Source organism: Hypanus sabinus, chromosome 20, assembly GCF_030144855.1.
Source record: "Hypanus sabinus isolate sHypSab1 chromosome 20, sHypSab1.hap1, whole genome shotgun sequence".
In the NCBI taxonomy this organism is placed as follows: Eukaryota; Metazoa; Chordata; class Chondrichthyes; order Myliobatiformes; family Dasyatidae; genus Hypanus; species Hypanus sabinus.
The window spans coordinates 38,321,369-38,348,798 of record NC_082725.1 but is presented as its reverse complement, the minus strand read 5'-3'; the positions used below and the strand labels follow the sequence as shown (position 1 = coordinate 38,348,798).

At 40.9% G+C, this 27,430-nt stretch overlaps 1 protein-coding gene across 2 annotated transcripts in view; it reads right to left on the bottom strand.

Moving 5' to 3' along the window:
- The window catches only part of nkd2b (NKD inhibitor of WNT signaling pathway 2b), a 116,236-nt gene extending 89,174 nt beyond the window's left edge, over window positions 1–27,062 (bottom strand). For both annotated transcript variants that reach the window (XM_059945346.1, XM_059945347.1), the window contains exons 1-3: window positions 26,794–27,062; window positions 26,606–26,632; window positions 26,278–26,399 (exon numbers count right to left, since the gene is read on the bottom strand). In XM_059945346.1, coding sequence (XP_059801329.1) covers window positions 26,278–26,399; window positions 26,606–26,632; window positions 26,794–26,818 — 174 coding nt within the window. In that variant the 5' untranslated portion in view covers window positions 26,819–27,062. The remainder of the gene's footprint in view (window positions 1–26,277; window positions 26,400–26,605; window positions 26,633–26,793) is intronic.
- Between the last annotated feature and the right edge of the window lie 368 nt (window positions 27,063–27,430).

The following is a 27,430-nucleotide window of genomic DNA, read 5'->3' as shown; positions in this document are numbered from 1 at the left end:
CCTTTGCCTCCCTCCCTGTCCTTTCCGAAACATCAAAGCCTGGTACGCTAAGTAGCCATTCCTGTCCCTAAGCGATCCAAGTCTTTGTAATGGCCACAACACCATAGCACCAAGTACTGATCCACACTCTAAGCTCATTCCCTTTATTCATGATACTCCTTGCATTAATATAGACACATCTCAAACCATCAGTCTGAGCATATCCCTTCTCTATCACCTGCCTATCCTCCCTCTAACACCGTCTACAAACTTTCTCTATTTGTGAGCCAAGTACCCCTTCCTCTGTCCCTTCAGTTCAGTTCACACCCCCCAGTGATTCTAGTTTAAACTCTCCCCAATAGCCTTAGCAAACCTCCCCGCCAGGATATTGGTCCCTCTCAGATTCAAGTGCAATCCTTCCTTTTTGTACAGGTCACTCCTGCCTCCAAAAGGGGTCCCAATGATCCAGAAATCCGAATCCCTGTCCCCTGCTCTAATCCCTCAGTCACACACTTATCCTCCACCTCACTCTGTTCCTATACTCACTGTCACATGGTTCAGGCAATAATCCTGAGATTACTGCCTTTGTGGTCCTGCATTTCAACTTCCTTCCTTATTCCCTGTCGTCTGTTTTCAGGACCTCCTCCCTTTTCCTACCTAATGTGGTACCAATATGTACCACAATCTCTGGCTGTTCGCCTTCCCACTTCAGGATATAGAGAACGTGATCAGAAACATCCCAGACCCCGGCACCTGGGAGACAAACTACCATGTGTTTCTTTCCTGCATCCACAGAATAGCCTGTCTGACCCCCTAACTATAGAGTCCCCTATCACTGCTGCCATCCTCTTCCTTTCCCTGCCCTTCTGAGCCACAGGGCCATACTGTGTGCCAGAGGAGCAACCACTGTTGCTTCCCCCAGGTAGGCCATTGCTCTCCCCCAACAGTACTCAAACAGGAGTACTTGTTAAGGGGGGCAGCCACAGGAGTACTCTCTAGCATCTGCCTCTTGCCCTACCCTATCCTGATTATTATCCACTTATCTGTCTCTTGAGGCTCCAGTGTGTCTACTTGCCTATAGCTCCTATCTATCACCTCCTCACTTTCCCCTGACCAGAAGGTGGTCATTGAGCTGCATCTCCAGTTCCCTAACTCTGTCTCCAAGGAGCTGGGAGTCTCCCCGACATCCCATATCTGACACCCAGTACAGAACACCTGCCTCACAGACATACTTCCTATTTCCATTCTACACAAGTAACTTACCTCGCCTCGACCGTTTATCACCGAAGCCCCGTTGAGCCAAAGCCCTCCTACTCTGTCTCCCTCTACCACTACACCCACTCTATAAAGCTGTCCTAAATTCCTCTCGTCGGCCTAACTCACTGACGTCCTCGCGCCTGCACAGTCGTGCCAATTAAACCTGGGCCTTTAGATTCATCTGGAGGTCATATAGACCCATCTCCAAATCCTTATCTGCTTTATAAATGGAAAGGCACTGGAGCAACTTCCTTAATGCTTTTAGACTACCAACTTACTGTTTGAACAGAAGTTCCAGAATTCACATGTAATATACAAATTAATTTCTTATTTTTATGCAAAATCCTACCGCTATCAGCACATCGAGGAAAACAGTGCATTTGTGTATGACTTTTAAGATACAGGCCTTTATTCCCCTTCAATTTTAAGCAATTGGCAATCATTTAAATTTCAATATATTTGCCAGGCAAAATATTTCCAATTATTAATATCCTTAATAGATTATAGAATTCTCTTTTCCTCCCATTTCTGTAAAAAAAATTTTTAAAACAAAAGCTTTTCAAACGATTTGTAAAATCAGGATTTTTCCCTTCATCCCCTTATTATTGTGAAAAAGGGAGCTTGACTGCTTTCGAGGAATGTTTCAAATGTACTATCTGAATATCCTAAATACTCCTGACATTGTGCTGTGGATAAATCTGTAGCCTGGACCATTTTCGATAGTTTTTTTTGTCAATAATAAACAGAAAGTAAATAACAAACTTATTTGGTCAGTACACAGGAGGCACTGCCTCAAGAAGGCACTTCTATGAAAGAAGCCCACCGCTCAGTTACTGCTAACATTGGACAGGAGGTACAGAAGCCTCAAGTCCCAACTACCAGGTTCTAGAACAGCTACTACCCTTCAACCATTCATTTCTTGAACCAACCAACAAAACCCTGATCACTACAATCTGGTAACACTATGACCACATAGCATGAAAATGGCCTTTTTCTGGTATAAATTGTGTTGTGGTAAAACAGGTGTATAGTGTAGGTTTTTCTTGTGAATGCTGCTTCTGTGATACCTTCACCCTGCAATAATGCTGCAATTAAGTTTTTCCATTGTACTTGTGCATACGTAGATTCCTTTATATGACACTAACACTGGCTGACTTCATAAGCGCTTTCAGACATCTGTTTTAATACAGCATTAAAGGTGACATAGAATGATCAAGTATTACATTTTTGATGCTGTTGGTTGTGAAAGGAACACATACCAATGCAGAAGAACTTCTATTAGTCTTTACACAGACATCTTTGTTGTGGGGGGGGGGGGCAAAGAGGTTATTAAACAATTCTGCAGATGCTAGAATTCCAAAGCAACACACACAAAATGTTGGAGGAACTCAACAAGTCAGGAAGCATCTATGGGAATGAATAAACAGTCAACATTTCCTATTTAACACTACATGTGAAAAAGAACTGCTCCATCTTCAATACTACACCATAAACTCAACTGCTGCTAAGAGAGAGTGAGCAATTTCAAGTTTGTAAGTGTCCATGTTTCTGAGGATATAACCTGGTCCCAACATATCGATGTAGCTATAAAGGTGAGGAGACAGCAGCTGTATTTCATTAAGAGTTTAAGGAGATTGGTTTGTCACCAAAAGCACTCGAAAATGTCTACAGATGTACCCATGGCAAGCATTCTGACAGGCTGCATCACTGTCTGCTAATGGGGGGGGGGGGGGGGTAAACGCACACGGTCAAAAACAGCTAGAGAAAGTTGTAACATTAGTTGGCTCCATCATGGGTACTAGCCTCCATAGTATCCAAGATATCTTCAAGGAGCAGTGCCTCAGAAAGGCAGCATCCATTAAGGACCCCCGCCACCCAGGCCATGCTCTCTTCTCATTGTTACTGTGAGGAGGTACAGAAGCCAGAAGGCACACACACACACACAGCAACTCAGGAACAGCTTCTTCCCCTCTGCCATCCAATATCTAAATGGACATTGAAGCAGTGAACTTGTAGTGCAAAACTTGTGCTCTCAAGGAAATTATAAGCCTGTTTTATAAGCTCACCTCTTCCTTTTTATCTTTAGCTGTTCCTTCCTGCTTCTGAAAGTTCCTCCAACATATTGTGTGTTGCTTTGGACTTCCAGCATCTGCAGACTTTGTGTTTAGGAACCTCTTCTGCCCCCTCTAGCAAAGAAATCTGTCTAAGAAGAAGAGGTGCTTCCTGCTGTGTGTATAATACACACGCACATGTATTGTAATTGATCTACTTTTTTCTTCATTTATCACCCATTGTATTGTACTTCTGCTGTCAAGTTAACAAATTTCACATGTTCTGAACTCATCATTGAAAGTCTTGACTATAACATATGCCTGCTCTGTAGACAACTGACTGGTATGAATGTTGCCTTTAAATAGGAACTAATACAGTAGTATGTTTTACATTAATCACCAAAAGCTTACTCCAAATGGTGGACAAGATGCAGAAGACTAGACAAATAATTTATGAAAAATATTGCAATCAGCTGTAAGAAACCCCAACAATAAGGATGCAAGCACCATAAAATCTTCTCACTCTGCTGTGAGATGTTCTACCCGGGTTGGAAATACAGCAACAATGGGTTTCAACCATTTTGGAAATGAAGTAATTTGGGCTGCTTGTTCAACAATTCCAAAAGGATTTCAACTATTCATCTGCTCCAAAACAGGCAAGCAATGTCCCAATGCAAGTTAAAGGCATGTTAATTAGCAGTACCTGGCACAACTCACACTGCACCATAGCTGGCATTGGATTACAGGCCCCTTTCACTTTAATGAGAAAGAAAAGGTAAAACTTTGTTTTTGTTCATTAAATATTTAGTGACTTTAATAGAGCAAGTAATTACATTGATTTTTTAATTTATTATACATATGAGATAGCTCATAGGTTTTAAACAGGAGATAAAGCTTTGTCTCCTTTCAAAGATTGTTAGAGGCTCGTAGGGGAGAGGGTTTCAGCATTCAATCTGCTAGGGTGTTGGAAAGCCTCAGTTTACACTGCCCAGGAGTGGTGGATCAGGTCTGTCACTACTTTGTACTCAGTCTAGGTAAAATGTGCAGACTCTGTGTGGAATGTCTGGGTGCCGGGAATGTATCAAGCACCATTTGGCTCAATATCGTATGGACAGCTCTCATTCAGAATCTTGCTTCACCAAGTGGGACGTCCAATACCAGAACAGCTTAAAGAAGCAGTCACTTCTCAGAGTTTCACCGTGTCCTCCCACACTAATCGGACCTTCCATAGGGATAAAGTAGTGCCAGGGAGCAAAGACTGTGCCACCAGATGCGGCTTCAGCTGTTGCATGGTGTTACATTTCAGGATTTTTGATCATTTTACTTGGCCTTTGCAGAATGAATCTAGGGAGGGAGTTGTGCTTAAGTGCTGCATGCTAACAATGGGCAAATTCACACAGGTTTTATATTTTAAAAAGGCAGCAGACTGCAAACCTACTGAGGAGGTTTATTAAAGCCAGGCGGGCTAGCTTGTGGAGCTGAAACTGACAGGGTCACTTGAATCATCCCTGGCCCATCAATCAGGATGGCCCCCAGTCATCTTGAGAGCAGATGTTTAAGAAAAGAAACTACACCTAAACACAGAGGAAAGGATTACTGACCAGCCTTTTGATGAATCATTGTCTAGAAAGTCAGAGTCACAGCCCTTGTAGTAACAACACTTGGGGGAGAAAAGACCTATCAGAAAAGGAAAGAGCAGGTATTGGACGAGCAGCAACAGAGGCAAGTGGCAATTCTCTCACCCGGTTGCGGGGGTTTCTTGTGAAAATACAAGCAACTAGAATTGAAATTTTATGGCCTCAATATGAAAATAGAGAAGGTGGGCAATTAGATTTTAACTTTCAGAAGCAGGAAAGAACAGCAAGCCAAAAAGGAAGAGGAAAGCTCATAAAACAGGCTTATAATTTCCTTGAGGAGAGCACAAGGTTGAGCTGTGGAATTCACAGTGTCTGTTACTCTCCATTTTTACTTGATTCATAAAAAAAAATTAGACCACGTGCACACATAATCTGATCTCAATATGTCTGCAGTGAAGCATGCAATAGCACAAGTCACAAAACTCCATCTTAAATAAGGAGCACCTGTTAATGGTCCTGTCCTTAGGTCAACAAACAGGCATTGACGCAGGTCGACCAAATCATTCAGAGCAGACCGGCATCATTGCACACCACAAGCTAGGCCAGCAGTGTTTTAGCATTGTGCTCGAGTGGGGCATCACCTTCCAGAGAGAACTTAAAACAGCTGCTCTGCTTGCTTGAGCAAAGAGTAAATATTGAGTGGTCTTATTCAAAGCTTGACAGTGGATAGGGGGTGGAAGGTTGGATCCTTTCATGCCCTGGATTTCATCAAAACTGGTAATCTGCTCATTTACCTCCTGCTGTCAAAACTAATACAAATCCATGCAGTGTATGCCTACTGAGCAAAATGGTGGCTACTCTTCAGAAGTGCTGCAAAGTTGGACATGCAGAGGGCATGAAAGATGATATATAAATGCAAGCTTGTTATTCTTTTGAAAATGACGTGGATATTTGGGAAGCTTGCCAGGTGGGATAAATTGTGAACCCAGATTGGTTGGTGTTACATTTCCACTGGGAAACCGTTAAAAGGCACTTCCCCAGCAAACGTGGCAGCAGCCAGTTGCTTTGTTTAGAATACGAATTTGAGACAGGCTTATCTGGCACATCTCCAGCGTGGTCTGGATAGATCTTGTTCCACAGACGCTTAATAATGTCACGACCTTCACAGCTACAGAAAGATATGCTGTAATCTTGATCAGCTGCAAAACTCAGCCTGCAGGTGGCATAGGTTTATTCCCTCGGCATTACAAAGAATGCGGGAAGAAAAAAGTCTTCACTGATTTCTTTAAATTATTGATCAGAAAGGCATCACCTGTAAGCAAGAGGCAGGAAGAAGGAGAAGTTCCTGGCAAGTGGAAATACATAGATACTGCTAAGAGGTTTGGCACACCCAAATATTTTGGTGGTTCATTGATTGGTTTTGCATCTCCATGGAAGTCTAAATGATCAAAAGATGCATGCCGGGGGGGGGGGGGGGGTGGTGGAAGAAGTTGTTAGTGTTTAGACAATTCAATGCAATGAAGAAAAATTCATTTTGCATTTGGCAATGGCAGTTCAGGAATGGATTTAGTGGAGACCCTGGAGTGCTCAGCCAACTTACGGCAAGCAGCTTCCAGGCCATGCTCTCTTCTCGCAGTTCCCATCAGGAACAAGCCACAGCAGTCATAGGTACCACAGCACCAAGTTCAGGAACAGTTATCGCCCTTCAACCACCAGGTTCCTGAGCCAGAGTGGATAACTTCACTCACCCCAACACTGCACTGATTCCACAACCTATTGACTCACATTCAAGAACTCTGCAACTAATGCCTGTTTGTACGCAGTTTTTCATTAACTCTGTCTCTGTATTTACTAGAGAATCTCAAGATAGTATGCGCATGTCACAGTAAATGCTCTTTGATAATGAACTCACTTTGAACTTTTGAGATTGCCTACTTGAATGACAGAACTTGTAGGGCTAGATTTGGACCAAACCCAACAGGCTCAAAAAGCCCTACAAAAGCATAGAGCCGTGGAGGGCTACAAATATTAAGCTGGGACACAAATGTCTTTCCTTCATATCAATTAGTTGCAAAATCCTCAGAGAGATGCTGATAACTTCAAAAGCCAACCCCACTTAATAAACTCAGCTTTTCCCCAGCACTCACTTTACCTTCACAGTCTATTCAAAAAGACAGAATTCTAACTACTCCTAGGTTGGTGTGAACCAAGGTCCAACTCCAAAAAGACAACCAAGCTAAGAATGGCATGACCAAAACTAATAAAGCCTCTTCATGCTGGGTTTGATCTCACTTGGCATTTATGCAACTCAGTATGCTTCTTATGTACCGATCTTTCAGATTTGCCCCGTAACAACATTCAAGTGTTCACTCTTCCTGAGAACTCCTCATCATACTTGTACCAAAAAAAAAATGCACAAAAGGGCATTCACTACTACTCCCTCTGAAGACTAAGCAGGCATCATGAAATGTCAACTGCTGGTTGAAGCACTGCCTGAAAAGAGTGGAAGCACTTGCATTTTGGAGAACGTACAGTTTATGCTGTTGAGAATGAAAAAAAATTCTTTAAGCCTGCCACAGCTGCACTCGATCAGCCAAGTGTAATAAAAAACGAGCAAATCAAGAGAGCCAGCCACATGCCTGGAAATAAATCCTGCCGATTTTCCGGTACGCACTGTGGCGGAGTTATCCGTGCAACCTAGAATATCAACCACGCAACCCCCACCCCACACCGGATTTTCTTTAAATTAAAAAAGGTGCACACCTTTCAATCAAAAGCAAGGCAGACTCTGTCCGAAACAACATTCAAAACAGATTTGCCATATCTAATCATCAGGAGGCAACAGTTTCCTCTAATTTCCCCTCTGTCAAAGATCTTGCTTCAGTTTAAACATACAGAATGTTGTTTACAATTGGGTTCATTTATATGATGCTGATTGCCATTTGGGTCACTTATTTAAGCATTACCGACCTACTGAATAGGCAGATGTTAAGCTATTGTTTTCCCATAGCAGCAAAGTTCTGAAATGGTTTGCTGAATAGTGCGATAATGCCACTCTGCACTCCTTTTAAACAGAAATGTACAGCTGCTTAGCTGGGAGATGTTAAACAAATTTATAGTTTGCATAAGCAGCCTTCTGGATTGTTCGAGCGAAGAGGACAGTGGGAGTTTTCAGATATTGGGTGAAATCAAGATGACAGTCAACCACTGGTTCCAAAACAATCTGAGGTCAGACGTTGATTCATCTGACCTCCTCTTCATTGGCAGTGTCATCATTCAGCTCAGTCCAGGTGACATTTTTGCCCAGTTGCTCTACTTGTGTCTGGATACCACACTGGAAACCGGCACTTCTCCCAGAGCTAGTTCCATCTCGGTAGATGATTCTCGAGTGTGAAGGGTCACTGCATCCGGCAAGTGGATGCTCCAGGAGGTTGGGGCGGGGGCGAGGCAATGAGGGGGTGGATATGTCTGGGGAGAGGTGGTGCAAATTTTTTATTTTATTTTTTTTAAGTCTGGGAAGCAGTTCGGTGCAATATGATCCTGTCTTTCTTGGAACAGTTTTTTTGTCTCAAATGATTGTGTGCATCTGTCTAGAAGAAATGGAAGAGCTTATACATGCACTTATGCTGAGAGGAGAAAGTTTAAAGGAGAGGCGAGGGCCGTGTTTTATTTTTAGAAAGCACAGAGTAGTAATCAACTGAAATGGGTTGTCGGGGTGATTGTAGAAACAGAATAGTGGTGTTTAATGGACTTTCTAGATGGACACAATAATTAATAATACGAGGAATGGCAGAATATAGATAATGTGCAGGCAGAAGAAATTTTAGTTTAATTTGGCATCAAGTTCAGTGCAGTCACTGTGGGCCAAAGGGCCAGTTCGTTCACTGTACTGCCCTATAATCTATGATGCTTCAAACTCGATAGTGTTCAATATCAAGACATGAATGCACTTTGCCTGATTATCCACGTGAGCATGCTCCATCACATAAAGACTGGTCTCAAGAATGGCCTTGGCTTGAAATTTTGTTCCATTTCCATCTGAATTACATCCTCCAAATCAGTCATTCATAACGGAAATGAAACTGGTGGGGCAACTAAAGGTTTAAGATAAAATGGAGCCAAAAAGCAAAATAATGCAGGGCCTCTTAAACAGGACAAGAATGCACAGAGTTGTAATTGCAACATCTGGGAGTTAGATATTAGTATTTTGATGGGAGAGTGTTGTAGAATAATCCAGGCTTTCAAGTCCTTTGCATTTGTGCCAACTCTTTGAAAGTTATCTGATTAGTCTTATTTCCCATTGCTTACCTATGGCCCAGATATTACTTGTGCTTCAAACATATACCCAATTCTAAGTTCCAACTGAAGTTGCTTCTATTTCTTGGGGCAGCTCACATTTCACACCATTTTATTGCCATGACTGGTCACTTTAATTCTGTTAAATGTAATTAGATCGAATCAGATTGGATTTCTGACCTCAATTTTGATTCGGTTCTTGCTTTGAACAAGATAGAACTTAGAAATGCATAGCTTTCAAAAGCAAAATGTTAAAAGGAATCCCTGGAACACATGAAAGGAAAAGCTGCAACTCAGAATTTGGCAAAGGTACATTTTCCAATATTTTCAAAGTCAAATCTGTGCAGAGATATGGTCCCATGCCAGGTGATGTCCTACTGCACAACTTCAAGACTTAAAACACGCTTATAATTCCACACAGGAAGATCTGTAGCAGCGTAGGGCAGAGAGTTCAAGTGGTATACATTTCACCACATTAATCTTTGGGGTCAGGGACTGAATTCTTGCCTTTGAGTCACAAACAGCTGGATTCAAGTTCTATTCCAGGAAGTTCTAAGGAGGAGACACCAAAACATAGTCTACAAATACTGGACTGACATCTAACAGGAGCCTCAAGCCCACACAAACCAACTACCACTTCAGGAATAGTTTTCCTACACAGAGGTTGGGCTGGACTCCATCCGTTCTGGACAGTCCTGATATGACAGACCAACATGTCGATCAACTGGATTGTTACCCAGCAATGGAGTCGGCAGAGAAATTGGCAAGTGGTGGGGGGGGAGGGGGAGTAATGGTGGAGATTTTGACTTTGTTTGGAGTTCCACTCTATAATAAAAGTTCTAAGCTGCATGCAGGGAAGACTCACTTCATCACCACCACTGCTCCAACCCCCAAGCAGCCTCAAAAAATGTCATATTTCAGGTACTAAACAAATACAACATCCAACTATAGAAAGTTTCCAGTTACAACACACAAACAAGGCCCAAGAGGGAAGGTAACCCAATGGAAGTGGAAATTTTCAAGTAATAATCCACTAGGTCTACTTTATTTGGAGCAGAACCAACATTAGTTCTGTTCTAGTACATAACTAGCAACAGGAATGAATAGTTCAAGATTTCTATCATCATGCAAGGCAATTTTAACTTTAGGCCCTGAGAATATTACACCACATAATTTAGATACGGATAGGAAATAACACATTGTTCATGTCTGTTAAAAGAATTAATATATTGTTCAAAATAACCCAACAGGAAACGTGGTCCAGCTTTGGCCATCCAGTTAAGGCAGCATTAGATCAAAGGAAAAGTCTTATTATTGAGGCAACATAAAAATCGGAAGTTGGGAAAATTCCAGAATTCAGCAAAGGCGGTCCATGAGCAGAATAAATGAATAACAGCAACCAATAAGAATACAGCAAGCAATTAAGAAGGCAAATGGTACAGTGATTTTTATTGAAGGGATTTAAATACAAGCGCAGTACATCTTGTTCTAATTACACCTCCTGGCAAGATTTCATTTGGAATATTCTGTATAGGTGTGATCTCACTCTACCAACAGAACCGCATAGAGCTGCAACAGAAGTGCAGCAAGGTTCCAGCAGCTTGATCTCTGGGACACTGGATTTGTCATACAAGGAGAGATTCAGTCTTTACTGTCTTGAATTTAGATGAATAAGAAGTGATCTCATCAAAACATACAAGATTGACATGGTGCTTTACAGTATACGTAGTTAAGCGTTCAGGACCAAGGCAAAAAAGAAATTTCTTCAGAGGATAGTGAATTACCTTTCACTTTAAATCTTTGGACGATCTTCACAAGATAGATGTAAAGGTCAGATTTTTAGATTTTAAAGGGAACCAAGGGATTGATGCAGGAAAGAAGCAATGAATTGAGATCTTACTGAATGGCATAAAAGGCTAAAGGTTTTCTTCCACATCATATCTCATTCTCTTGTGACACCACATTGGTACGTGACTGTACAATATCGTAACAATTTTGTAACAAGCAGCATCTTTTTACAATTCACAGAATATCTAACTTGCTCAGAAGTTATATTGCAATCAAATTCCCAACAATCCTTCATCTGATAACTTTTTGAAATTGAAGGTGTTTGTGCCTGAAACCAGCAAGCCTACAACCTGTTTGTAGAAAAGTCCATCTTTGGGAGTCTTAGTTTCCTTGGTATAGTCCCCAATAAAGGTTTATGCTTTCCAAAATTTTCTTGGGTAGTTTCTTTTGTTATTAAGCCAAATCTAATTCATTACTACACCTGATTACTTCTGGTGATACTTTTAATGAACATTCGTTCCAGCTTCAGTTAAGAGGGATTGCTCCAGTTGGAGTCAGAAAGTTGTGCATTCAAAATATTTGAGTGTAACATGCATGTCAAAGCATTCTTGCAGCATTGAGTGAGATAATGTCTTTGAGATGAAATCAATGAAACATTTCTTAAAAGGACAAGTATCTGATAATATTTATCTTCAAAACTTCCCAAAAGGTTATTTCTTCATTCATCTCATTGCAGTTATGTGAGATCTGGATGTATGCAAATTCACTAACAATAACATTATTCCAACACTTCGGGAAGAAGAGTTTTAACAAAAAAATACACTGAGGTAGCATTTCAGAGCGCATTTAAATGATGAGAATATATCATGCTATTAAAATGTTTAATACTGGAGGACCATAATCATCTTTGTTAGAACCTGTACAGTTGAAGATAGACACTTTGCCTTTCCTTTCCTAGCCAATGTCCAAACTGAAAGTGACATCCACTTAAGCTTTAACACTTTGCTGATGTAAAGGGTTTGCAATTACATGACTAGCCCATTAATTGATCACCATCGTCTCTAATCTGAATACTGCTGATTGATTCACACCCGAATTCTTTTGAAACTAGTTTGGTTTCAAAAGAAGACTGAGGAGCAAATGAATTCCGAATAACCAGAATATTCAAGTGCCAATATTCTTGAGAAGAGCATTGGGTAACATCTGCCATTAATTCAGAAAGGAGAAAAGCCGATTTCTAAAATACCCAGGAAAAGCTTGATCAAATCCCATACTGGATATGTTCATATCATTAAATAAACTTTGAATAAAACAATTACCATCTACCATTTCATACATGACAACAGTAACCCCAGTTCAAAACTTCAGCTTAGGCCATACAAGATGAGAAAAAGTGCTACTGAATAAAATGGGTATATGGTAACAATACAGTGGTCAAATATATTCACAACACTGAAATGCTCAAGGTCTATTAGGACAAAAAATAAATGCAAGCCTTTCCAATAATGTCTGCATTCTCTGAACCAAATGAAAGTAAACTATATTTAAATTCTCAATTCAGCATGGTGGGATTTGAACCAGCATTCTCTGGATTACTAGTCCAGATTTCTGGACTCCAGTCTGAGTAACACACCCATTATGCAGTATTTGCAAACGTGTTTACCAATGGGAAGACCCAATAGCTGCAGGTTTTGATGCACACTTCGGGGGTGGGGGGGGGGGGGGAGAAGGAGGACATAATTTTTGGATGCGTAGTCTAATTTACACTCCAAATTGATACTTTGAAAATAAAGCTACATTTCCAAGCAATGCTCTTGGAAAAAGGATGCAACAGTGGCTGACAAGAGAAGTCAAAGCCAAAATAAAAGCAAAGGCGAGGGCATACAAGGAAGCAAAAACCCTTGGGAAGACAGAGGATTGGGAAGTTTTTAAAAGCCTACAAAAGGAAACTATGAAGGTCCTTAAGGGGGAAAAGATGAACTATGAAAGGAAGCTAGCAAATAATATCAAAGAGGTTACTAAAAGCTTTTTCAAGTATATAAAGAGTAAAAGACAGGTGGGAGTAGTTATAGGACCGATAGGAAATGATGCTGGAGAAATTGTAATGGGAGATAAGGAGATGGTGGAGGAACTGAATGAGTATTTTGCATCAGTCTTCACTGAGGAAGACATTAGCAGTATACCAGACACTCAAGGGTGTCAGGGAAGCAAAGTGTGGGCAGTCACAATTACAACAGAGCAAGTACTCAGGAAGCTGAATCATCTAAGGATAGATAAATCTCCTGGACCAGATGGAATGCACCCTCATGTTCTGAAGGAAGTAGCTGTGGAGATTGAGGAGGCGTTAGCAATAATCTTTCAAAAGTCAATAGATTCTGGCGTGGTTCTGGAGGACTGGAAGATTGCAAGTGTCACTCCGCTGTTTAAGAAGTGGGCAAGGAAGCAAAAGGGAAATAATAGACCTGTTAGCTTGACATCGGTGGTTGGGAAGTTGGAGTCGATTGTCAAGGATGAGGTTACGGAATACCTGGAGGTATATGACAAGATAGGCAGAACTCAGCATGGTTTCCTTAAAGGAAAATCCTGTCTGACAAACCTATTGCAATTTTTTGAGGAAATTACAAGTAGGGTAGACAAGGGAGATGCAGTGGATATTGTGCATTTGGATTTTCAGAAGGCCTTTGACAAGGTGCCACACATGAGGCTGCTAAACAAGATAAGAGCCCATGGAGTAACGGGAAAGTTACACACGTGGATAGAGCATTGGCTGATTGGCAGGAAACAGAGAATGGGAATAAAGGGATCCCATTCTGGTTGGCTGCCGGTTACCAGTGGTGTTCCACAGGGGTTTGAGTTGGGGCTGCTTCTTTTTACATTGTATATCAACGATTTGGTTTATGGAATAGGTGGTTTTGTGGCTAAGTTTGCTGATGATACAAATATAGGTGGAGGGGCTGGTAGTGCTGAGGAAACAGTAGTGCAGAAAGACTTGGATAGATTAGGAGAATGAGCAAAGAAGTGGCAAATGAAATACAATGTTGGAAAGTGTATGGTCATGCACTTTGGTAGAAGAAATAAATGGGCAGACTACTATTTAAATGGGGAGAGAATTCAAAGATCTGAGATGCAATGGGACTTGGGAGTCCTCGTACAAGATATCGTTAAGGTTAACCTCCAGGTTGAGTCAGTGGTGAAGAAGGCAAATGCAATGTTGGCATTCATTTCTAGAGTAATAGAGTATAGGAGCAGGGATGTGATGCTAAGGATCTATAAGGCACTGGTAAGACCTCACTTGGAATACTGTGTGCAGTTTTGGGCTCCTTATTTAAAAAAGGATGTGCTGACGTTGGAGAGGGTTCAGAGAAGATTCACTAGAATGATTCCGGGAATGAGAGGGTTAATATGAGGAACGCTTGACCGCTCTTGGACTGTACTCCTTGGAGTTTAGAAAAACGAGGGGGGACCTCAGAAACGTTTTGAATGTTGAAAGGTATGGACAGAGTGGATGTGGCAAAGTTGTTTCCCATGGTGGGGGAATCTAGTACGAGAGGGCATGACTTAAGGATTGAAGGGCACCCATTCAGACCAGAGATGCGAAGAAATTTTTTTTAGACAGAGTGTGGGGAATCTGTGGAATTTGTTGCCACGGGCGGCAGTGGAGGCCAAGTCATTGGGTGTATTTAAGGCAGATTGGTAGGTATCTAAGTAGCCAGGGAATCAAATGTTTATGGTGAGAAGGCGGGGGAGTGGGACTAAATGGGAGAATGGATCAGCTCATGATGAAATGGCAGAGCAGACTCGATGGGCCAAATGGCCGACTTCTGCTCCTTTGCCTTATGGTCTAAATACAAGGTCAGTGAAACTTTTATGCAATCACAACCGAGTTAAGCATTCTCCAAATACAGAAATCCCTTAAACTATAAAAGCTTATCAGAAGGAAACTAATCTTAACAGTGATATATACACAAGTCTCTTCTCCACTCAAGTTGAAGCCTCTAATTTAAACTTTCTGGATGAGAAGGTGGAGCAGATGGTTCTGGCTGGACACTGCCATTCAAGTGATGGAATAACCCGGAATAATTCTCCTCTCAAGGAACTTTGATGTTTATGTGGAGCAGCTGTGGAATCCAATTACCCAACTGCTTGCAAAAAAAACGTCCTCATCCCCTTCTCAAATGTATCTTAACGGAGTCACTGTACTAGTATCCGTTAGTAGTATTTAACACCACTTATACATTAACGGTTGTGGGTTAGAGCACATTTTCTTTCCATAAAGCTAAAAAGGAGCTGAGACAAACTGGTGGAGATATAAAAAGTTATGTTTTCACATTTATTTATTCACATACCTTTACACCTGGAGGTCAGTACATGCTATTTAATGATATAAATATAAAGTAATGAGACACAAACATAGATGACAGTGGCACTTAAGTGGTTGATGGTGTACAAGCAGAATGCATAATTGCATGAGATAAAAAAAATACAATGGAAGTGGTTTTCAGCTATGGGTAGGTTTGATTAGATAGTAATTAAATTAGTTTTTTTACTACAATGTATACAAGTTGCATAGTACAATGCCAAAGATTGTGCAGATCAACAATTTGGAGAAAGGTTGAAAAAAAACTGCAGAAAAAGTTTCTTCTGCCTAATGAGACTGGCTTTCTTACTGATGAACAGAAATAAATAAGCCCTTAGTTCTAAATAAGAATTGACAAGTACAAACTCTTCATTGGCACTGACATGCAAGAGCAGTACAAAGAAAATACCATTTAGTTTTTCATCATCATTTACCCAAATTGTTCAATTCATCTAGAACCTTAATACTTATTAACAGAATTTTCAGTTGAAGTGAGTCTGTTCCTACCCAAAACATATAGCAATTTATAAACTACCAATTCTAAGCACACAAGCATCTTCAACACTGTCAGATGGGCTTTCAAACACTAATATCCTAAGGTTTGGAACACCACCCTTAAGCTTTTCCATCTCTCTAACTCTAGATTCTCCACAAAATCCAAATCCTGACCAGATTGTGATATCTCCCATGTAATCAATGATCTTTATTTGCTATTTGTCTTACAAGTTGGTATTAGGCAAATGTACCCTGCACTGCATGACTTTTCTACAGATTCCAAGGCGATGAGCAATAATTCACAACTGAAACATGGCCGACAATATTTTCCAAATCATTGGTCATTGGATCAAGGCCCATTCATGAGAGTCCCAAATCTTATTGGCAATACAGCAAGCTGCACTTAAGTGAACAACTGGTGCTTCACCTATTTCTCAGATGATGCCAAAAGTCCCAGAGTACAAGTTCAAGTGCATACAAGCTTTGCTTCTTGTAATCCTCAGACATTCACCTTTTAATCAATCATTTCTATTCTAGCATGTTCTACATTGGTTATCATACTCAAGTGAGGCATCACCTGTGAATAGAGAAGCAGAGGTAGCATCTCACGTTGATTACCTTTCATAGAACCAAGGAAAGGTAGAAAACAGTTTTCGAGAAGAGGGAGGGATGGAATGAAGAGAGGGAATGTGTATGGGAGGTAGAAATCAAGACAGATAAATGGTAGTGACTGCTAAGAGAGGATTGTGTCTGACCTGATCAGAGGAGTAAAGAGTGCAGGAGGAATGAGGACAGAGGCCAGTAAACAATACTGGAGTTGAGAAATCCAGAACATTACAGTTACCAGAAATCCACATTAAAAGTAGGGAAAAGCCCAGGAGGTCTAACAGCATCACCACAAGGAAACAAAAAAAGTCAAAATTATAGGTTGATGACCCTTCATCAAAATTGGTCATTTCTACTATGAACTGGAAAGGCCAATTATCTGACACTGTTGAATTCAGAGCTGAGAGCTGCAACAAGCCCAGCTGGAAGAAAAGCATTCTCTTTCATTTCAGGTTCTAGCAACTGTGCTTCTTTGCGTCTCCGCTCTCACATTGATTTTTATCTTCTCTCTGTTCTTCTCCTATTTACACCTCCGTATCAGCTGCAACTAAGCCTTTATTCTTTCACAGTGAATCCCATCATTTGTGTCCCTGAACACCTCTCAAATCATTCCTTTTTTCATTCTCTTCTTTCCCTTTCTCAGCAACCTATTTTTGCTTTTCTTCTTTGTCCTAGTTATATTTTATCATTACAAGTGATTAAAAAAAGAGCAGAGAGGTTATGCTAGTTAGGATATGGATTGAACAGTTCTTTCTGTTCTGGGCATTCCATTTGGAAACATGTGAATGTATTGCCAAGGCTGCAGTGGAGATTTACAATTATGCTACAAAGATTGGGAAGTTATAGGTAGGAGGAAAGATGAGATAATCTAAAGTTGTTTTCTTGGGAAGGGAAGGGCAAATCTAGACCCAGATGCACTACACAGAAGGAAAGCATTTCCCTTATCAATGAAATTCTAAATTGGTGGCTCTAGATTCAGGCAGAATTAGATTGGGGGGGGGGGGTAAGTAAAAAAGGCTTTTTTCATTCATTGTATGGTCAGAGTTTAGAACTTGCTGCTTTAAGAGTAGTATAGAATGAACTCTAAACATAATTTTAAATAGCTGGAGGTGCACTTGAACTGTTACGACCTGAACAGCTATAGACCAAGATGGGATGAGATTAGGTGCTTCTTTTCCAACAACATGGACACAGTGCACCAAATAGCCCTTCCTGTACTGTAAGATTTATGAGGTGATCAAGGATTACTGATACTGTCATCCAAAGTGAATCCTTGATTCTTCAGTTAAGAGTAGGGCACACATGAGAATTGCCAGAAGTTAGCAGTAGTAAAAAATGTTCACCTAGTCAAATATTTGGGTTTTTCTGAAAATTTGAAGAATGCCAGCCTTGCAAGTTTTAGCTAATAATGTTTAACTTTAAAAAACAGATTACTAGATTGCTTACACGACACACAATTCTTGGAGAACCTCCAATTTCTTATTCGCTAGGCTTTGCTCACCACCCTCCCCCCCAGAGTTCATGGCTTTATCGAGTATTACAGAGAAAATGCCAAGAACATTTAATTCAGTGAGTATATCCATCTCTATAGTAAAGGAATACCTCAATTGTTCAAAGATAGCAATTACAAATAAAGAATGAATTTACTCTTGAGCCCCTTGAATGGGACAGGAGAATAACCACAGTGAGATGAAGATAAAAATCCTAATACTCATTCAATAGATTAGAATATTTATTGGAGGACAGCTAATAAAAACTAATTCACGTCAGGTTGCCGGAATTAGAGGAAATACAAAGAAGTATTAGAAAGGCAGGCAGCGCCCATACGTGCATGCCAACTGGTACACTGGATTTATCTTTGGTTGTTGGGTCAATTCAGTGTGGAAATTACATTAGTGCTGGTCATAATCTAATTCACCATAGAAATTAGGTGGTACCAAATGAGAAAGAGGGGAGGGTTGCAAATCTTTCAGTGTAAAGTAAGATTGTCCCTGGACTTTATGAACAGATACATCAAGTACAAAAGCTAGTAAGTTATGCTATATTCATATCAAGTAATGGCCCAGGATAGTTGTATTCTAGTGTCCAAGCCTGGGCACCACATTTTAAAAAGGATGTGAATGTTTTGAAGGTGATGTACTAGATGGTGAAAAATGATTAATCGATTAGGATGAAGCCAGGATTATCTCCTTAGAACTAAGGAGGCTAAAGTATGAACCTGATAGGAGTTTTATTCTGTATCATGAAGGGGTTATAAAAAAAATTATTCACAACGTTGGAGAAAAGGGCAGATGATTAGGACCAACTAGAGTGCTCTTTGAACAAACTGGTGTACAACCCAATGGGCTGAATGGCTTCTTCCTACCGATATACTATTCTACATTTATCATCTAGTTAATGAGAACAGATGGTAATGGTAACCTCAAAGAAAGTAAAGATAGCCAGAAAGTAGAGCTTGATTAAAAGGCAAAAGAATAATAGATTTAATCATAAGTGGTTTGCGTACTGGCAGGAAACAAATTAAACTTTCCATTCAGCCTGTTTAAAATGACCATCAGAACATGAGAAATCTTAATCTTCAAAATGAAATTATAGTTCAGTAAAGTCATATCATTTAGACCAAGATTTTCTTTTAAATGAGGAACAGCTTGAGACTTGGAAAATAATCCAAATTCAAAGTCAAATCTGAAGCTGAATGTGCAAGTTATCTTGCTTCTGGACCCTAGTCAGGAGGAATTGATAAGATCTTGCCTTTGTATACACTAATTGGCCTGCATATACCATATCAGCTCATGTTCAGCAAGGTTTCACTTGATGTGTTCCAATTGCTTGCAGAATTCTTATGATGAAATTTGTTTTTAATCTCTTTAAATCTGCCTGTTCCAAGGATAACAATCATTTTGTTGGCATTTCCTTCTTTTCTCTTATTTCTTATTTATGCATCTACTTCCTCCCCCATTTTACAGACTCAAGCTGCCACCTTATCATTTAAAAATTAATAGAACTGACTTTACAGTGAATAAACCTTCAGTATCCTGGTCCTTATTTAATTGCCAATCATCACAAAGCAGATTATCTGATGTTATCACATCATTTTTTTTGTGGGGGGAAAAAAAATTGCAAATTGCTTACCACATCATTACGATTACATTTTATAAGTGCTTTACTAACTCTAAAATGAGATCTCACATATAATCGTGTGATAATGGCCAGAGAATCAAGTTTTACTGGCATGTTTGAAATACAAGAATTGGCCAGGGCATTGAAGTGAACCTCTGAACGCTACATCAGCATCACAGGGAGAGAGGGTGGTGAAAGGCATACAGCACACTAGCCTTACCAGTTCAGGCACTGAGTTGAGGAGTTGGGACATAAATTTGCTATTGTACAATTGACTGGTAAGGTTGCACTTGGAGTACTTCGTACATGTTTGGTCATCTTGTTATAGAAAAGACATGGTTTAAAACATCAGGAAGAGTGCAGAGAAGATTTGAGGATTGTGCCAGAAGAAGGCCCGACTTGTAGGAAGAGGTTTACCAGGCTACTCTTTTACCATTAGAGCTTAGGAGAGTGAGGGGCAACCTTAAAGCAGTGTTTAAAATGATGAGACACATAGATAAGGTGGATGGTAATAGACCTCTGCCCACCTCCATTTGTGGCAGAGTCTGAAGGTCCTACATTGGTTTTCTCTGCTTCCTCAGACCAACAGAGTTTAAGCAGACCTTCAGAAATGACTTTTTTTTAAAAAAAAAACGTTCAAGACAGATTATTTAACTCATAAATGTATTGATCTTCATATTTAAGTATGTTCCTTTCCATCAGCTGAAAAGGTGTGTGGAAAATGAAACTTCCCACATCACCCTGAAACTGACAAAATGCTCAGTCTCATCACAGAGCTCCAAGACCGGGGCCTTGGTACCTGCTTGTGCAACTGGATCCTCAAATTTCCTCACTGCAGATCAGATTAATATACATTAGCAACGACAGCTCCTCCACACTCACTGTCAGCACGGGTACACCACAGGTCCCCTACGTTCATTTATGTTTGAGTAGATTCAGCATGACATGACAAGCTTCTACAGGTACACAGTGGAGAGCATCCTAACTGTTTGCATCATGACCGAGATGGAAACACCAATGCCCAGGAATAGAAAAGGGTACAGAAAGTGGCGGATGCAGCCCGGGCCATCACAGGCAAAGCCCAACCTGCCACAGAGTAGATTTACACAGAGTACTGTCACAAGAAACGAGTACCCATAAAAGACCCTACCATGCAGGGCACAGCCTTTTTGCTATTTCCTTCAGGCAGGAGGCATGGGAAGCTTTACGTCCCACGCCACCAAGTTCAGGAAAAGTTATCACCTTACAACCAATCAAGCTCCTGAACTGCATGCACCAATATTCTATAATGATTCTAGATTAACTGATACACTTCAAAGGCTCTTTATGAGTCAAAATACTATTATCATCAAAGTACGTATACAGAATACAACTGAGATTCTACCTCCCACAAGCAGCCAGAAAACAAAAACATTGATCACCCAATGTTCACCTAATTGCATAGCCGGCAAAAAGTGAGCAAACACTACAGAATATTGAAGATCAAACCAGGTGTCTAGTAGTATTCCACTTTGTTCAGTTCAGCACCACGTGTTAGCAGGCTGCAGAGCCATTCTTCACCAAAGCATCCCATCCACATCGATTGGCCCAATCGCACCGCTCAAAAATGGCAAAAGTAACCAGAATCCAGAAACGTGCAACATGAACCTCAAAGTCCCCCAAAAGCAAGACAACAGCCTCGCTGGTCAGTAATGCGGATCCCAAGACTCCTGCACTCTCCTCCGACAGCAGCTAGCGAAGGGGAGAGGAAGAGCCGCCAACTGCATGCAGACGGCACTGAACACCGGCCCATCTCCCACTGCTGTCTGTGTTGACTTCAACCTCACTCGACGCCCCAGTCGGAGAGAAGCGATGGCATCGATCATGGGCTCACACCCTGTCTCCAGGCCACACACTCCACTCCAAACCTCACCAAACTCCCTCAGGGACAGCAAAGCACTCAAAATCACACCAAGGTGTTAAGTCACAGGTTCCAACTGCTTGCAGATTAGTAGTAGAATCACATTTGAAAGAAGTAGATTCGTGTACTATCTGCAGGATTTAATTGTCGGTTGCATTGCTCACTGACGCCATCCTGAAGACTTTACAACTCATGCTCTCAGTATTAATTTGCACAGTTTGCACTCAGCATATTGGTTTTTATTAGTCTGTCAGTATAGTACTCTAAAATTCTATTCTACTTATTTCTTACACATGACTGCAATGAACCTCAAGGTAACATACTGGTTACATACTTTGAACTTTGAATGTAATTAATTTGTACATAAACAATAAAAAGAGACATGCCTCCAGACCCAGAAGGATAACAGAAAAATTCAAAGTCAAAATTATTAAATGACTACAATCAGCTATCCAAGTCACTTTAGTTTTACATCGACAAACTCCATACCACATACATTTTCAATGTAGTATAGTATGAAAGATCGAAAAGGAGACAGATCCTATAACTCAAATGAAAATAGTGACAATTTAGAAATCTTTTCATAGGGATAATGTTCTCTCAAAAGTACATAGCAGGGTGCAGTTAGTACTAATTTAATTCATGAGTCACAAGAAAAATATAATTTCTGACAATACATCCCATTTAAAGTGCCATTCAAACTTGCGCAATGATGTGCGTTTTGGTGCAGACTGCATTCAGTGTCCCGATTTCAGATAATACTGCTACATCAGAAACCATTACAGTCACAAATGTCACACCCTCATACAGACAGCCTGAATGCTGCCAAATTGCACTCAACCCTTCAAGAGCATTGGTCAACAGGCACACTCCGCTGAGTGCAAGTAGATACAGTCTATTACATTATCAATGCAAAAGTGCCTGGGTAAGGAAAATAGCGAAATGGACACATTAAGGAGTACCAATCTCTCATTTGAGGTGTTGAATGCTGAAAGCTGTTTAACAAAACTGCCTCTGAGAAAAGATGGACTGGTGCTCAACACCTCAAGACAGTTGCTTCTTAAGGTCATCTCAACTGTTCCAGAAACAACAACTCATTTTAATCCCACTCATGAGGTTTCCATGCATGTGACAATACAGAAATTTCTCCCATCAAGACCATGAACATAATCAAATCTGACTTTAACAAAAGGTAAATTAAATTGTCCTTTCTCATTCGTGACCTCCTGGTTTTTGACAACCAGCCACATTCTCCTTCAGCATCATCCCGCAAAGAGAGACGATGCTCATCCATTTCCACTCTACCTAGTTAACCACATGCAACAGGTTCCAAAGAATTCCCACATGACCTTGCTATGGTGCTTAGCCTCCTCATTTCCGAACTTCATGCAGACCCTTCATTGATTCAATGCAGAGTGTCAGGTTTCACATCTCTCATTCACTTTCTCTTGACAACTCCTGTCTCCTAACCTTCAGACAGCTTGCATCCAAAAAGTAGAAGATAGAATGGTCAAGTGTATCTTACACTGATCACTTCCTTAACACCATCACCACTCTTCTCCTTCACAAATGTCAAGCTTTTGCAACTACGATGCAGAGAAGAGCCTCAAAGCACAGATGCAGCATCACATTATCACCCAATTCTTCTGCTAAATAAATCCTTGCTCATCTTTTTCAGAAAACCTCTGGACATGGCTACTTCTTGGCCCACCTTAGTTACAGGCCTTTCAGCCCACAATGCTGTGCCGAACTTTAGTAATTACCTAGGGTTACCCACAGCCCTCTATTTTTCTAAGTTCTATGTACTTCCAGGAGTCTCTTAAAAAACCCTATCGTATCCACCTCCACCACCACCGCCAGCAGCCCATTCCATGCACTCACCACTCTCTGCGTAAAAAACCTACCCCTGACATCGCCTCTGTACCTACTTCCAAGCACCTTAAAACTGTGCACTCTCATGTTATCCACTTCAGCCCTGGGCAAAAGCCTCTGACTATCCACATGATCAATGCCTCTCATCATCTTATACATGCAGGAGTGAGACAGATCAACTGGTAGAATGGTGTTGGACAACAACCTTTCACTCAGCATCAATAAGACCAAGGAAGAGATTGCTAACTTCAGGAAGGAGAAGTTGGAGAACACACACACACACACACACACACACACACACACACACACACACACACACCAGTTCTCCTCCAGGGATTAGCAGTTTCAAGTTCCTGTGTGCCAATATTTCCAAAGGTCTATCCTAGGCCCAACATATTGATGCAATCACACAGAAAGCTCGCCAGCAGCTATACTACATTATGTCAACTAAGACTCCAGGACATTTCTGCAGATGCATTCTGTGGCTGCATCAGTGCCTGGTATGGAGACTGCAATGCAGAATCAAGCAAAGCTGCATAGGTTTGTGGCTCCATCAAGGGCACAAGTCTCCCCACGACTGAGGACATCTTCAAAAGCGAGAGCATCAAGGCAGCATCCATCACTGGGGGCCCTCACCATCCGGGATATTCCCTCCTCAATACCGCTGTCAGGAAAGAGGTACAGAAGCCTGAAGACACACACTCAATGTCTTAGGAACAGCTTCTTGCCCTTCATCAGATTTCTGAACAGTCCATGAACAATACCTCACCATTCTACTCTTTTTGCACTATGACTTATTTTTAATATTATAACTTATAGTAAATCTTTGTGTCGCACTGTACTGCTGACACAAAACAAGAAATTTCACGACATATACCGGCTATAATTCAGTACAGCCCATATGTACAAATGTGCATTTGGGAGATTGCTATGTGGGACTGCAGGCATATCATGTCATAGGGGAACTTCATTCAGAACTGCATTTCTGATTTGGAGCTGTTCAGTTTGCAAGAAGCTCATGGGAAAAGAACCTGCCGTAACTTGTAGAGGACCTTCAAGTCACTTTAAGAATGTTTGGTAACATTATCATCACAAGGTTTTGGACCTTTGATTGTTGCTGGAACAACCCAGTTACATGAGCAGCAATTGCATTGTAACTACTCTGCTGAAGCCTGCTCACCCTGTCCCCAGCCCCCATTTCCTCGAGTGCTTCCCCTTCCACACAGCCTTCCTTTGGGGATCAGAATACATTTTTTTAAAATCTGCAGATGTTGGAAATCCAAAATAAATTATGAAATTCAGGGCACATTCAACCTGAAACATTAACTCTGTTTCTCTTCCAACAGATGCTGACTGACCTGCTGTCTATTTCCAGCATTTTCAAGTTTTACTTTTTTGGGGGGGAATATTTAGGCTTCTTTCTCATTTTTGTATTTCTCAGGTCAATTGCTCAGAGGAGTGGGTGGAAAGAAGAAAACAGAGACAAATTGAAGACAATTGTTTGGGTGGCTAGGCACACATTTGAAGCCAAGCCTCCATTCACCTTGTCTCTTTGCAACTCCCCATAGCAATGAAATTAATGTCATAATTAGCTCAAAAACATTGCTAAATTCCTCAGTTCTGAAAGAGCATTAAAAAAATCAGTTCAATCCGTTTGTACGCATGAAAAGAGCAAAATGTATTCTGAAAGAATAATTAATGTTCAGAGACCAAGTTTTACAACTGGAATGCTACTTTGGTATGGAAACAGAACAGACAGGTCAAATCTGTTGCTAGCAAGGTTTTTATGTGTCAGTGGGATACGGGCATTACTGGCAATGCCAGCATTGATTATCTATGCCTATGTTACTGTTGAACTGAAGGGCCAATTAGGAATCGATCATTTTGCATGACCAGATAAGAATGGCAGGTTTCCTTCCCTGGAGAACATCAGTGAACCAATTAGTGACAGATTTCTGAAGAAACTTGCCAAGGTAGGCAACAAATATGGAGGGAAATGGACTATTGACATTTTGGGTCAAAGCCTTCAGGTGAACTCTTATCAGTCCAGATGACTGGTCTCATGCTGGAGAAATCAGCTGTCCATTTTCATCCATAGATGCTGCCTGAGCCACTGAGTTCCTCCAGTATCTTGTATGTTGCCTCTGATTCCAGCATCTGTAACTTCTTGCATCCTTGTGGAATCAAGTAGCTAGTCTGGAAATTTCACCATTACACTAGGTAAGACAAACTTTATTTGAACAAGTTCCCTAGCCATTCTGGTAGTGTTTGAACTGTGTCTTTGAATCAATAATCCAGAACACTGGTTGCAAGTCCAATAATGTAACCACTACACTACTTAAATAAAATCTGTATTTGGTTAAAATGAACTCCTACAATTCAGGTGAATTTGGAATCACAGCAAGTTAGTAGTTCATCAGCTTGGGTAAATGTCTAAATCATTCACATTTGGTTGTTAATCGACCAAAATCATAATTCTCATTGGGAGAATTCTTTCCCTCGAACAGGATCCATGTTCCAAAGAATGTTTGCATCTGAAAACCTGCCTGGAAGGCAGAATATTAAAAAAAAGAAAATCAGTTTGATCTAGAATAGATGGTGGTAGAACATGTCATCTCAGGGCTCCTCTCTTCTGCACCCGCACAATTCCAGTCCAAGAAATGAACTGAAGAGAGAGAGAAAAGCCGGCAAGCACTCGAAATCACAGGCAACGAGTGAGGCAAACTGGAATCCGAGGCGAACGGCTGCGCTGCAGAAACGGGCAGTTTGCAATTTATGGAGATGAACTGAATCCCAATTACAACGTATGAGCAGAGAGGAGACTTGAGAATTAAATATTTGCAGTAAAAAAGCTGAGATGGAAAGCGATTTAAAAAAAATACGAGGCTATTGCCTCTTGTGCTGTATACCCCTCGGATATATTTGGGTACACACAGTAAATGTGTTTTAAAGCTCCCTAGCTAGGGCCATGTCTATTACCGTAGAGAGAGGTCGGTATCCGCGCTGCTTCGCTGGCTCCGGGACAACGTTCGAAGCCCTTTGCCGTTCATACTCTTCCAGACCCTGGCGATTCAGATAGGTATTCACCACGAAGCTGTCTCCTACAACCCAAACGTACAGAGAGGGGGCAAAAGCAGGATTAAAACTGGTGAAATTGTTGCACGGAAACTAATAAATACGAAGGGTAAGAGTACAAGTTGAAGAGTGATGGGGAATCAAATTAAATTCAATTTAATACAAAAAAGGTATACTTCTATCTAGATTAATCCTTGTTAGTCGGTAAAGCCATTTAAAGAAAGTATCTCACCTTCAGGATTTTCTCTTCGCTTGCATGCTGCCAGTTTCAATCGAGCCATGTTTAAAAAAAAGAATTAAAGTTAGCAATGCTGGCCAGTTTCCTTTTAAAATTAACTAATCTTAAAAGAAAAGCACCCCGTAAAAATGCGAACAGACCCCACGTGTGCGCGGCAGCGGGATGAGTTTTAATTTCCCTACCATGTTTCGATTGAAGCTTGCCCATGTTCAGCAGCTGCTCAACAGTCTCTCCTTCGCTTCCTCGCCGAGAAAAGCATCTGGAGTTTTATTGTAATTCTTCCTTTGCCGAAGAGAAAAAGAGAGAAGAACAAAAAGGAAAACAAACAATAATCCCACAAGTACAAATAAAGCTCTCCCCAGCGAAAGGAATATCTTCTTCAAAGAGTTTCCAGGAGAGCTGTCAGAGACCAACTGGGACAGAGAAGCAAGGCGTGCTCGAATACATTGCTCTCCCCTCTCACTCATACCACATTAAAAACCTGCAGTTTACACTCAGCGGCACTTTAAAGTGGGAGAAGAGCCTCCCCTTTGAATCCAAAGCTCCAACCACTTCAGCTCTCGCAGACGCGATCAATCGAATGCTGAGCCCGAACCAACTGCTTCAAAGTAGACATGCAGCGCACGTTCAAAATCCCACGCTTCGCGTTTTCTTAAAGAAGTACGCTCAGAAATCATAGCTGGAGGGGGCTTTGAAAAGCCTATCTAGTCAGTCTCAGCTCCTTATCCATTCTCCACAGTTTATATACTTATACATTATACTTATACTTATACATACTCCTTATACATTCTCCACCTTTCAATTCGTATCCATATGCAT